Below are 14,594 nucleotides of genomic sequence, written 5' to 3' on the forward strand. Positions count from 1 at the left end.
CAAATAAAGCTTGATAAAAATAGATATGGAAATAAATATAATTAACAATATAAAAAACAAGTAAATATTGAAGCTGAAAAATGCAATATGAGATTAGAGACAAAGGTGGTTATTGAAGGTGGTTATGATAACAGAACTATACAACAGAAGAAATACATTTACACTAGCTTTTAAGGGTATAGAAATTAGAAGAGTATCTAGGAAAATGGCTTTCAAAGTGTAGTCTCTAAATCAGTGACATAAACATCATCTAGGACTTTTTTTAAAATGTCAATTCTGAGGCCTTGCCACAGATACACTGGATCAGAAACTCTTAGGGTAGAGATCAACAATCTGTTTTAACAAGTCCTTTGGGTGGTGATAATGAACACTAAAGTTTGCAAATGACTTATATAAAAGTGGAAAAGATAATAACATGATGAGAAATGTATGTTGGTTAAAATATATATCATTTGTTTTAGGGGAAAGAGTATATTAGGTTGATCGGCATTTATTGTTTACAAAGTGAGCAGGGAAGGTAGAAGTTTGGGATAAGTGGGAAGGAGGGGTATATAACAGATAAGAGAACAAATCCCAGAGTAATGTACATGTAGTTTAAATTCTGAATCTCAATTTACTTGAATAAGTCATATTTCCTATCTCCTCTTTGAGACCTAATTTCTCATTTATAAATAATGATGATAATATTTGCATTGAGATCTGTTTTAAGAATTAAATGAAATAGAATATATACTGCACTCTACCCTACAATGACACTCAAGTTTTAAATAAATTATAGGTATGATGACAGAACTGAAGACATAAGTAAGAATTAGTTTCTGAAGGGTCTCAAATGGCAGGATATGGTATTTAGAAAAATTAATAATAGTAATTCTAATTATGAGGCTGGAATTACCATTTTACATTTGAGTAGATAAAAACTGTACTAACTTGTGGCAGTAACCATGGAAAAAAAGTCATATCCTCAAAATAATTACTAGGAAAAATCAACAAGATTTATTGAATGATTAGAGGTGGAGGATGAGATAAAGTATATTTAGGGTCTACCACTTTGGACTTTTCCAGCAATTGCAGTCTGAGAATACTCAATCACAGTTTTAGGACTTATCACTCAGATCCTGTTTTCTGCCTTCCCCTTAATTCCTACTCCCACCTGACAGGACAATAAGAAGCTAAGCTTGAGATCATATTTCATACCAAGATTCCATTTGAAACTTCAGACGCTGAATTATACTATTTTTCATATTGTCATTATTACCCAGAACTATACTAGGCCAGAAATATTAAATTACAAAATTATTTCTCTGGCAACAACCTTTTATCTTCATGTTATCTCATGCTGTGTCTTCCATGAACCTTCATCTTCATCTCTAGAAGATCTCTTATCCCTGGATGCCCCATTTTCTCCTGGCTGCTACATGAATCAACTCGAAGAAGCACCATTTGCATTTTATTCAGTATAACCAGAGTCCCTTGACCTGTGATCCAGAGAATGCCATTCACATTCTTTCTGAAGTTGGGCAAAATGGTGGTACAGGTTTTGATTTTTTAATACAGACTAGATTATGTGACTGATTATATATAGTTTGCAGTTCTATTCTTAAGTCAAACCAGTTCTACAAAACCCATAATCTCTATTAATCCAGCAATCCTACTTAAGATTAGATCCCAGTTAATAGTGTCACTTGTCACTAATAAATTTTCCCTTCATTCACTTTACACCAAAACTTGCAATTTTACCTTTTAAATCTTTTTTGAAGTATCATCTTCTTTTTTTCTCCCCTTATATATCCAGTTTTACTTCCCAACATCTTTTTCACAGTCTTTGGTTCTCATATTAGCAGACATCACAATAACCAAAAGGACTTTATGAAAACACAGATAGCTGAGTTCCCCCGTCCAGAATCCAGACTCAGTAGATCTGGGGTAGGTCAATGAATCTTATTTCCAACAAATTCCCAGGTGAAACTGCTGCTGCTGGTTAGGTACTACACTTTGAGAACTACAGCTGTAGATAATTATAATAATCTTCTAACTCGTCTCCATTTCTCTATTCGTGACCCACTAAATTTATTTTCTACACTGAAGTCAGAGTGATCAATGCAACACGAAAGTTTGACCTTATTATTCACCCATTGAGATAAAGTTACATTGTGCTAACACAACAGAGACCTCCATAACCTGGCCACTGACCAGCTCTTTAGCATCATCATTAACAACCTACTCAATTCAAATTCTGTTCAATTAACATTTAACTTTTGTATCCTGAAATGTGTGCATATTTTCATGCTATTCCTACTGCATAGAATGCCTCTCCCACTTTCCTTTCCTAGCTCTTACACTAAAAGAATTAGCTCAGTCATCATCTGTAGAAAGCCTTCCCTGCAGCAAGAAATTAGAAAAACCATCTCTTTTGTGTGCTTCCTTAATGCTTTTCACTCTTATTAGTGTTATTACCTAGCCTATGAAATTATCTATTCCAGCTGACAAGCATATCAAAATGTTAGCCTTTCTAGGCCAGAGACTGTGTGTACTCATCCTTGTGCACCTTAAGCTTAGAAATGTGCCTTGAAAATGTTGGAGTAATGGAAGGAATGGAGACTAAATAATATAAAATTATTTGATTACTTAAAAATATTTAATGTCTATGAATTCTTAATGTGCTGTGATATCACCTCTATACTTTAGATAACATAAGGTTAAATCATTCTGTTTGTTCTTTGAAAAGTATATTTGGTTATTTCATTAAACTTTTAAATTAGTCAAGTGTAAGAAACATGTTGGACTGCATACACTTTGTTTTTACTTGTAAGACATTTTTCCTCAACCCTGTAAACTTTTTGAAGCCATTATAACAACTGCTTTAAATATTAACCAAATATTATGGAATTAAAACCTGTTTTAAGATTTTTCTTTGTATCAATAACACATCTAATTAATAAGATTTTTGTCAAATTCACAGTTATACCTAATATCTAATAAACAGATTTATACATATTTAATAATTGATTAAATTGCTTATTCAGAATTTGTTATAGCCAAATAAATCAACAAAATTTTGTTTATATATCAGTGCATTAATAAATAATTTATTCAGTGATTAACCCACTTAATAGTATATTTTATATAGTTCCCTATTTTTTCCCAATTGATACATCCTTCTGACTGAATGACTTCCAACATGCATAGTATAATTTGCTTATTTGTAGAAAAATAGATAACAACATTCTAAAAATGTACATTATAGAATTCAAAAAAATTCTTGGAAAAATAACTTATGTATAATTTTTTCACCAATATCTACTAATAAAAAGTTTTATTTGTATATTCAATATTGCAAAAATTAATATTGAAAGTTTTTATAACAAGAATTAAAAACAATCCATATCAAGTTTTCATTGCAACCAATGTTTAAATAAAAATCACTTTAAATTGATTTAAGTATCATATTGTGTACAAATGTATGACAGAATTTTAAGACATGTTTAATTAGTAAATATCACTTATGTTCTTTAACTCCTTATTCTCCTCTTTTAAATGTTATATCCTAGTTCCTAAGCCATAAAATTTATGTAGCAAATAATAGGATGAATAGACATCTTGCATATATCTGGAACATTTTCAATAAGGTCTATTTTTCCCTTCCATGAGATTTCATGGCAAATGACACTTGGCGTGCCTGAATTTTCATCACTGCATTTGTTTGCAACTGACTTCTAATATCATATATTTGTTTAACTGGAGTATACAGCATGGTTCTTAAGAACTTTCAAAATTTATGTATAGTTAAGGTTTCAAAAATGTATATGCTTCCTCTGCAATATACATATTTTAAAACAAATTTATGTTTTTCATCATTTATTTATACTAAACATTTTATTCAAGAAAAATTGAGGTAGCTTCTAATAAAAAAACGTATATTAAAATAGGTAAAATTGGCACAGAAAGGCAAGATCATAAAAATGAAGGGATAACAGATATGTTTAAGATAAGATGCAAGTAATTTTTGCTGATTGAGCATCTATTTTGGTCCTGAACTTCCTGGTTTAAGAAAAGTTTAATTATTATTAGTTATATTCAAAACAAGAAGATTTTAATTGAAAACAATTTTTTTCTTTCAAAATTCATGTGATTGTATTTATCATTTAAGGTAATAAAACACTATGAAAGATATATTTACCACATTCAACATACTAAGATACTAATTTCAATTACAAGCTGAAAATCATATATAATCACTATGGTTATTTTGGTAGGGCTAAATATTTTATGGTTAAATATCTAAAGAAGCAGATTAAAAACATTTCATACTTATAATAACTTTATGTAACAAGCCCTAAATCCAAATGATGCACTTTCCATTGCCCAGAGCTCAATTTAATGAGTAATACAGCAGTCTGTATGTGTATGTGTGTCATTTACTCCATAATTAATCTCGATGTTGCATCAATTATTTTGACAGCTATTCTCTCCACTACCAATCTACTTTTGGTCAAAATTATTCCAATTTATAATATTTTAATAAAAGACAAATTATGTTTTATACTTTTTTCAATGACAGTTTTCGTCCTATCAATGAGTGATATATTTTTATACGTTAATAGTTAATGATGTCCAAAAATCTACTATATAAATCTATATAGAAAAAGAGAGTGAACAAGTGAACACGTTAGAGAGAAAATTAAGAAAATGATTCTAGTGTCTCTGTAGTTCATAACTTTCTCTTGTTCTTTCCAAAGTGGGCTTCCTAACAGGTATGATTTTGCTTCCCAACTCATTACTAGCCACCTAATCCAACCAATGTGAATATAAAGTTGGGACATTCTGATTCTCCTTGGAAATTTGGAACTGACATTGAGACAATCACTTTCTGTGTGTGGCTGAGATGTAAATAGAAATGATTCACTCTTGGCTGTATGGCCAATCTGCAGAGAGAAAATATGAGGTAGGTAAACAGAAAGTCAAATAAAACACTGTGAACTTCCATCCAGTGCCTACACTCTGGGCTTGATGGGTCTCACCTGAATTCCTTCTTTGGCAGTCTGGACATACCTTTACAGCAATGCTTTTAGGATTTAAGTAGCTCCAAACAGTTTTTTTTGTTACTTGAAAGCAATTGTTTTTCTCAATGGGTCAAGATGCCTTTAGCATATAAAACCATATTCATTAGGAATTCACCGATAAATTGGTATTAATTAGAATTATATAACTATTTATTGTGTTAGCTTTTACAGATTTATGTATATATATCTATTTAGTGTTTTATACACATTCAAACCTGTCATATGCATGTAAGGAAGCCAATCTCCCTAACATAAGACACAAAATACATTTAATTTTAATAGAGAGTTATATCATTATATCCAGTATAATTAGACTTTACCATATTTGAAGCTTAGTCTATATTTATTCATATAGAATATAATAATTTAATACCTGTTTATTAGCCCAAATAACATAAATTCAGGGTTAGGTTAACTTTGTTACAACATTTTGCAATGATTATAATAGAATCCTTAAAATGCAGAGTTAGTGATTCTCTTCATTCATTGGTAACTGCTTTAATCTCCATGTTAATCATTCCCATTGCCATTTTCTCAAATAATATTTACTAGAAAAAACTCATATTCTTTAGAAAATCAGCCTGGTTTAGTACGCAGACACTAACATCACAATTTTGTATTCTGTTAGGATATGTCACCAACTTGCTCTGTTTTTTGTACATATGATGAGGACTAGTTATGTTTCTGTTTCTTTGTACATATGATGAGGACCAGTGTTGTGCTGCTAGTTGCCCATTTTTCAGGATTTAGATCAATTGATAAAATCTTATATGGAGATCTTAATCTAAAGTTTTCTGAAAACACCAATAGAATGGAGACAGATTCATTTTTATACTTTTGTACTATCTGGACAGAACTGAAGGAAATCAGAAGAACTGGAAGCACTATCAAATTGATTTTCATACTGTACCTGAACTGTAGCTAAATGGAAACTATTTTTAGCAACAAAATAACAGCCCTTTAGATGAGCCCTTTCTTTAGAAATGGATGGTCTTCAAGTTCACACTGAATTTCACACAGAATAGCACAATTTACAGAACCCTGCAACCCAGGGCAATTGGGTAATGTGTAAGCTGGCTATTTCTGTTTGGAATCAGTATGCACTTTGGCTCCCCTTGGATCCCTTGTAACTGAAAACTTGCTGAATCTCTACCTAAAATCTAGATTGGAAAAAGAGAGAACACGACTGGGCATGCTGAAGAATTGTATATAAAAATTCAACTATGTGTTATATAGTAACAGGTTATGGTTATTATTTTTCAGTAATTTCCCACTATTTTAAACACTGGCAACAATGTCGTATATACAATTAGTGCTTTACTGAATTACTACATTTTTATATATTTGTTGTTTGCCTCAGAAATCTCTCCTTTAAACTCTTTTATCTTTACTTTTCCTCACTGTCCCCATATCTTCCTGTAGAGTATTCCCTCAGTCTTATTGTCTTATATATAATTCTCTAATGCTTATAGATTTTTCCTATGCTTACTGCTATTTTTGCTTTTTGTTTTAATTTATCTTTATGTTCTAGTTAGGCCATTTTATTGAAGCATATTTTTTCTAATTTCCTTTACTTCCACTCTTTTGTTGTCTGTTACCTTTTTTATGTGTTTATGAATGCAGATAGAGCATGACTTGTTGTTATGTTAACAAGATTATATACAGATGAACCAAAGAAGCATTTTGACCTAGTATGATACTAAATGGACATATCGAAAGTACCCACTTGAAATCCAAATGTGTTGTTCTGAGATCCATGCCGAGGGACACCTGGGTTTTCACAAGAGGTACGGGTGGGCTCTAAAATGAAGATTAAAAAGATATTAGTCCTTTAAAATTTACAATAGATATATTTCTCTCATAGAAAACAATTTTAAATAATCTGGGATTTAGTGCAAATGATCTAGGAAATAATAAAGAATGTAAATCTAATAACATCTCTCCATGGACAGAAGCTTGTTAATCTTGAAGCAAGAAATTCAAGTAGACTCTATTTGGTATTAATTATGAAATTTTTGAACTTTGAACCCTTCTAATATAAAGCACTTGACATTCAAGTAGCTCTGTGGATGCAACGATAAGGAAAGATAAAGGATATGAAAGTAGTGTACATGCATAAAACATTTGCTTGAAGACCTTGCTAAACTATGATTTGGGGTAGGGTAATATTTCTCTGAATAAGTAACAGTTTGGTTTTTTTCTTTTTTTTCCAAGAAACAGGACTTCATAATTTGGATTTTACTGATACCCATAGGATATTTAGGCATAAGTATGGTAGATAGATGACTCGATTTATTTGCATGACAGATTATTTGATTAGTTTATCCAATATGGCATTAATTTTAGAATTACAGAAATGTAGTTACGATCATTTTGTAATCAATATATATTTTAGATAATTTTGGAGCAAGTCTAATTTCATATGAAGATGCTTTACTAACTATAAAGATCTAAATAAAATGTCAGTAATAATGTCACTACTTGAAAGCATCTTATTTTTCATCTTAATGATATACAACAAAATTATTTCAAGCGTTTCTTCTAGAAGTTTAAAATGCTGAAATTAATGTTGTATTTTCTACCAATATTCATTTTCAGTGCCTTCTAATTGCTTCTATATTTTACATTTGCTTTTATATTTAGCCAACTATAGTTTATAGGATAGAGAAAACCATTAAATATCACTCCTATTAATTACACAGTTACTGAGCATAATCAGCCTTTAATTAATATTACCTATGCAGTGAGGTGATGAACCACTCCAAGTGCCATCTGCTTGACATATTCTGGTACTCGATCCCACTAATATGAAAGGAGAATTGCAGCTGAATGAAACCTCTGACTGGTATATAAAGCTTTTGCCTTCTCTTTTTCCTTGGGAAGGTATACCAGGGTCACCACAAAACTTTGCTGGAAATGAAAAGAAAGATGCTTATGTCAAAGATTTAGTATTCAGCTGAGTATACAGTTTAGAAAAATGGTGACAATTAATTGGAATACTTCACCAAAGAGATATATTATGCATGATAACTCTATCCCAATAAAAAATTTTATTTTTTAGCTTTTGTGTAGATGAAAAAATATTGAATTGAAACCTCAGTATAATATTTAAAAATTAGTTTTATTCAAGTATTTTCCACTTAGTAAGCTACCTAAATAAAGATAGAATTTTTGTACTTTTGTTGTTTTGCATAGACCAAAATCAAACCACATATTTGCACTCATTAGCTGCAAAGTTGGAATATACTTTTGAAAAAGTAGGTGATTTATAGGTAGCCCTGTCAAAAAGAACCAACCCATAATGTTCCAGGCTGCATGCTGTAGATTGCAGTGCCCTTTTACATGTATATAAAAAGTTCTGGTTATTTGTTTTATTATACTCTGAATACTCTGAACACTCAAAACACATATCCCAGAATCTTATTACCTTTCTTTTTAAAATATTGTCAATATTTTTTTAGCAGTTTTTAAAATGAAAGAAAGCCGTCAGATTCTAAATCTATATAAAACCATGGAATTTCAGTGTTCTACAACCACTGAAAAGATCAACTTCATAGGCTTTCTTAAAAATTTGATTAGATTATTCCATTCAACATACATTTACTAATTACTAAAGAAAAGCATTATTCTAGGTGGGTTGGAACATTTGAACATATCAGTAAACAAATACTGCAGGATATCTGCTTTTGTGGGGTTTATGTATTGTGAGAGAAGCGAAGAAACAATAAACATAATAAGTTTTAAGAAAAAGTACTATATGAAAAAGTGGTAAGTCCTATGGGGAACAAAAAATCATTCAGACTGCATGTGTGTGTGGTGGCGGGGACTAAGAGGTGGGGGAAGATCTTAAATAAAGTGGCAAAGGTGTCTCTCATTGAGAAAAGATTTAAGGAAACCAAATGTTTAGCCATGCTGAAATCCCAAGGGAGGGCATTCTGGATAGACTAAACAGCACTGCTAAAGCCCTTTGCTGGGGCATGGCTAGCTTTCTAGATGAAGAGAAGGCAGCCTGTGTGGCTAGAGCAGAGTGAGCATGCAGAAGTGTGATGGGAGATGAGAGCAGATGGTTTCAAATGTATTAGATAAGCCAAGCAAATGCACTTTTATCAAATGCTTTCAATGTTTTGATTGTGGCAAAAAAAATACATAACATATACTTTATAAATTTAACCATTTTGAAATGTACTCAATTTTCAAATGTTCAGATTAAGCACCTGAAACCTTATTTCCCTCTAAAGCAAACAAACAGCAACCACCAGATGCTTAAGATGATGATACGTTGGGTGTCCATGAAATGGATCATCCAAATCGAGACACTTGAGAGTGAAAGGGGACTCCATATGTACAAGAGATTGGCCAGGACAAGGGGAATAAACTTGGCATGTCCAAGCCAACTGGAAAGCATGTATACCTTAATTTTAGAGTACCATAATCTTGGGCTTAATGTCCAAATAAAACCTTCCTCTAATTCAAGACTATAGAATAACTATAGAATAAACTTGGATTTTTAAACCTCCTTTTAATAGCATTTAAAACTTTAAAAAAACAATTAAAATTAAAAGTAATCATTAAATAAATATTAAAACAAAATGGAGAGGAAATGTTTGCGTGTGTGTGTGTGTGTGTGTGTGTGTGTATGGCATATATTTATGTGTGTGTGTTTGTGTGTGTATGTATACATAATCACTACTTTTATATTTTATTGCTAAAAAGAATACTGATAACAATATTCTTGTATAAATTAACACAAGTATAATAAAAACATAAAAACCATTAGTTTACTGTGATTTAATTTTCACCGTCTCTTGGATATTGTAAAACTTTGGGATAGTTGATATATAAGGACTTCTGGCAATACTGTATAACGTCGAACCCAAAGGCCAGGGACATTGTCTTACTAATGTTTGTATATCCAGCACATTGTGAATTAATAGATGCTTCCTCGGTGAACATCATCAAGGAGATTTCAGCTGAAGCAGTTGCTTCTATTACTAAGTTTTTCCATAACCTACTCCTACTTCTGAAGTTTTTTTCTTATGCGTATTCAAAAAACAAGGAAGACTTAACCACCTAAATTCCTCAATCCCTCACTTTCCCCTCTGTGTGTCATTCCATCTATTTCTATCTGAATTTTCATGTATATACCAAATAACCTATTGATATCAGGTTTAGACTTAAGACACAGAATCTCTTTTCAAATGACTTCATAAAGACATAAACTTTAAGATGGGAAGACATACTCTAAACAAAATTAAAGAGAAAAAACATTCCTCTTTATAAAGTCCCTAACATTAATTGATTTGTATACTCAATAGTAAATGGGTAAGACTATCATTTCTTAAGTCCACCTTCTCCAAACTTCAATCTATGCTCTGCCATTTTCTAGCAGTATGACCTCAGGCCTATGACAATGTAGCTGCTTCCCTAAATGACGGCAGAGTAACACTGTGCCCTTGCAATTTGATTTTCCCCTCTGAGTTTAAGTGTCATTGTCTATTAAAATGTTATGACTAATTCTATGTACCCAGGAGCTCTGTTATTTGTAGTAGAAATGATATATGTAAAGCAACTGAGGCAAAGATAGCCTTATTACATTTGAAATGTAAATAAATATTTTATTATTTGTATTTCAATAAAACCAAAAACAAAACAGCATATTAAGATAATTTCTTGACTGTAATTTTTTTTCAGTCATATCAAACAAACAAGCAAACCTGCCATATGCTTATCTTCATAAAACCTACTTGACTTTATCTGTCCTGGAGAAGACCTGGAGTATCTAGCCCTATTCAGAACACAGTGATGTTTGCTAAGATGATCTTTTTATGAGTCAGAATTTTAAGGGCCAATTATGTGACAAAAACATTGAGGCACTGGAACAGACTTACTCCAAAACTGGAGACTCGGGTAGAGGGGTGAGAGGAGTGGTGAGGAATGAGAAATTATTTAACGGGAATAGTACATACTATTTGGGTGATGGTTATACTAACAGCCTGGACTTCACCACTACTCAATATATCTATGTAACAAAACTGCACTTGTATCCCTTAAATTTATGTAATTTTTAAAAAATGATGTTATGGTACCTAGAAGGAGCTCCTTTGGATATTATATGAACTGCGGTCTAGACCACAACTGTAATAGTTAGGTCTATCTCTCATGCTCAATCTAACTTGTTAATAATATCTCTCTGAAACAAATGTATTATGAGTGATCTGATGAGCAAGCAAAATGGCGTTATGCCTGCCCAGTATTTGCCATCACTTAATAGGAAGCTTTTCAAGTAAGCAATGCCAAAGTATAATTAATAGTCTGTCTTCAATTAGTCATCATAATTCTATGTCTATATAATATATATTTATTTTATACTAACATGTTTCATTTTTTATGACTATAAAATATATAACTTGCATTAAATAATAAAATGACTATCCATGAACTTAACACTCAACTTTAACAACTGATAATTGCCAACACTGTTGCAAATCTTTGTAGGCACCACCCAGAAATCCTCCCTTTTCTTAGGTCCAGGGTGGCATACTTTGTCTCATCCTGAATTTTAGGTTTCTCATTTCTACACATTTCTTGGTAATTTACATTCATGTGTGTGCATGTTGTTTGCATGTGTGTGTATGTGTATGGCATATATGTATGTGTGTGTATATGTGTGCGTATGTATACATAAGCACTATTTTTAAATTTTACCTCTAAAAAGAATACTGATAACAATGTTCTTGTACATGTCTCCTCATGCACGTATATGAAAATTTCAAATTCCTGTAGGGAAAACACTTAAAAATAAAATTTCTTGGCAATGGACTCTGCAAGTCTTTAACTTTACTAAATAATAGCAACTAGTTTTGCAAATGGCTGTGTCAATTTACACATCCATCATGAGTCTATAGAAGTTTATGTTGCTCCATATCCCACTAATACTTGATATTGTGTAATATATTTTTTCAGTTTCCTTAGAGGAAACAGCTGTCCATGTATTTTGACCATTTTTGTTGTAATGCCTTTTCTATTTTAGAAAATATGTATATATAGTTATATAATTTTTATATCTGCCAAGGACTATACCGTATTTCAGGGACAGAACAGTGAATCAAAAAAAAAAAAAAAACTCTGCTTTCAAGGAGTATAAATTTGAGTAGAGGACATAGTTCAAATAAACAAGATAAACAAAATGTATAGTAAGTTTTAAGAAAAAATAAGAAGTGAAAGGGGACTGTTAAGGAGATAAATAAAGCCTGGAAGGGAAGTGTTATATGTCAGTGATGAAATGTCAAATAAGGTGACCAGAGTAGGCAATAATGAAAGGAGAGATTTTTAGTAAAAAGCTGAAGGAATAAAAGGACATTTTCAGGTAAAGTGAATAGTGAACATAAAAGCCCTTGTGTAAAAGCATAGCTGAGTGCTCAAAGAAAAGTAAGAAGGCCTGTTTCTGGAGCAGAGTGGGTGAGGAGGTAGGTAGTAGCATATGATGAAATCAGAGGAATACAAGAAAAAATCCTAAGAGCCTGTAGGGGATTTAGTTTCCACTTTGAATGGGCTGAGAAAACACTGGAGGGTCCTAAGCAACTTAGAGAGTTAGCTCTGCATAATGTCAAGGCCATGAGACAGGTAGAGTGCTCCTCTATCCCATGCTGGGAACGAAAAAAGACCTAGGAACAGGATAATGCTAGACAACTCTCTGAATAATTTTATGTTCACTATTCACTTTACCTGAAAATTTCCTGTCCAGATAATGTTCTACAATAATTTATACAGAACTGCAACATGAATTTGTTTTGTTTTGTATTCTTCCAAATTAATCTTGAAGTAATATTGCTAGGTATATAGTATATAGTAACCTCTGTAAATAAAAGACAAAACCCTTTTATCTCTATGCTTACTTTGGTAATTTTAGATGTATAATCCCAATTATTATCATGACAAATGCCATCATAAGAACTTTATTTGAATAAACATGTAGAACTGACATGGATTTATTGCAGCAAAAGATTTGGGAACAACTTTCAGAGTATTCAGTTAAGACAATAAGGACATATAAAAATAATTTGCAGCAGTAGAGTAAGTTTAAGACTGTCTCTACTTTGAGAAATAACTTTGAAAAATAAGAAAAGTTTATAAACAAAGCCATTTGGTGTAAACTTTTGAATCAGTGAAATAGAATGATATAATTACATGAAAAGTAGCTACATTGGTAATTACTAATTTTTCTTTGAACCCTAATTAGGCATTGAAGAACGATTAACAATCTCATATTTGCTCTAGACAAATTTGAAAATTTTGAGTAACAATTATTACTTGAAATCATACTTACGTAAGCACTGCGGTACTTCACCACTCCAGGTACCATTCCCTACACAGGTCAAAACAGCAGGGAAGGAGAGCTCATAGCCAGGAGAACAGATGTAGCTAATACTAAAGCCCCAGTCGAAATTTGTTCCTTCCAGCCTTCCATTAGAGATCTGAGGAGGAGTTGGGCAGGTAACAGCTGCAATTACATTAAAAGTGATTAGACACAGCTGTTGAAATATCCTGACTGTTAAAGATGTAAATAAATATCATTAGAAGAAGCATATGTGCTAATTTAACCTTTTCGAGGACAATACATAGTGACTGTTTTATTGTCCTGGTGGTATTCCTGAGACATCCTGGAATTATTCCCTGTGGGAAGAAACTTTTTCTTGGCAACATAATGGCTACTGGTTGTCAGAGATTCTCTTACAAAATAGCAAGCTACCTGACATCTCAGAGAAGGCAAATAGAGGATGACCTTCAATCTAGTATAATGTAAGTGATAAATTATTGGTTTTATACAAAATTATTTTCCAATGACCTTTAGACAGACAAGACACGGGTTGTTTGGCTATATACAGTATCAGCATTTTAACCATGGAATTTGAAAGTAGTTCTGCAACATTTTTGAAAACACAGGTCATATGTCTGATTAAAATATCCAAGTTAGTTCCCTTAACCATTTAGATTCATATGTTAAAACTTATTATTAAAGGGTTTGTCAATGCATTTAAAAAATTTTTTTAAATGTATTTTGTTTAAATTGTTTTAAATTACTCTTAAGCAAAGACAGGTTGAAAAAGGTAGAGATGAAAGGATAAGGGGGTGTATCAACTTCAAAATCTAAACACAAGGAATGACTGTATTATGAGGACTAAAAACATATGAATAACTTTTTACAGTTGAATAATATCTAATTCATATCAGGATGAATTAATAAATGTATAGAATAATATCTAAAATATAAAATGCTCATATATTTTAATTTACTAACTGTATATTTACAGTGATCTGATACAGAAACTGAATAATAAAGAAGGAAAGACAAATACATTGAAATTATTTTGTTAGATTATAATTCAGTAAGATATTAAACTATTAATTCACAAACATTTAAATAGAAACCTAAATGAAAAATTTTAATTATTAAAAGTCAAATAATTATAAAACAATAAGTTGTCTGATATTGCATCTATAGTATTCCACAAGTAATCATAAAAATTGGCC

At 31.5% G+C, this 14,594-nt stretch overlaps 1 protein-coding gene across 1 annotated transcript in view; it reads right to left on the bottom strand.

Moving 5' to 3' along the window:
- CSMD3 (CUB and Sushi multiple domains 3) overlaps positions 1 to 14,594 on the bottom strand; it is a 1,293,678-nt gene that overhangs the window by 27,399 nt on the left and 1,251,685 nt on the right. Inside the window, exons 61-63 of the mRNA XM_012443291.2 lie at positions 13,390 to 13,563; positions 7,800 to 7,973; positions 6,790 to 6,863 (exon numbers count right to left, since the gene is read on the bottom strand). Of these exons, the coding sequence (XP_012298714.2) occupies positions 6,790 to 6,863; positions 7,800 to 7,973; positions 13,390 to 13,563 (422 nt within the window). The remainder of the gene's footprint in view (positions 1 to 6,789; positions 6,864 to 7,799; positions 7,974 to 13,389; positions 13,564 to 14,594) is intronic.

Source organism: Aotus nancymaae, unplaced genomic scaffold (assembly GCF_030222135.1).
Source record: "Aotus nancymaae isolate 86718 unplaced genomic scaffold, 86718_ANA_hifiasm-v0.15.2.pri h1tg000036l, whole genome shotgun sequence".
Classification (NCBI taxonomy): domain Eukaryota; kingdom Metazoa; phylum Chordata; class Mammalia; order Primates; family Aotidae; genus Aotus; species Aotus nancymaae.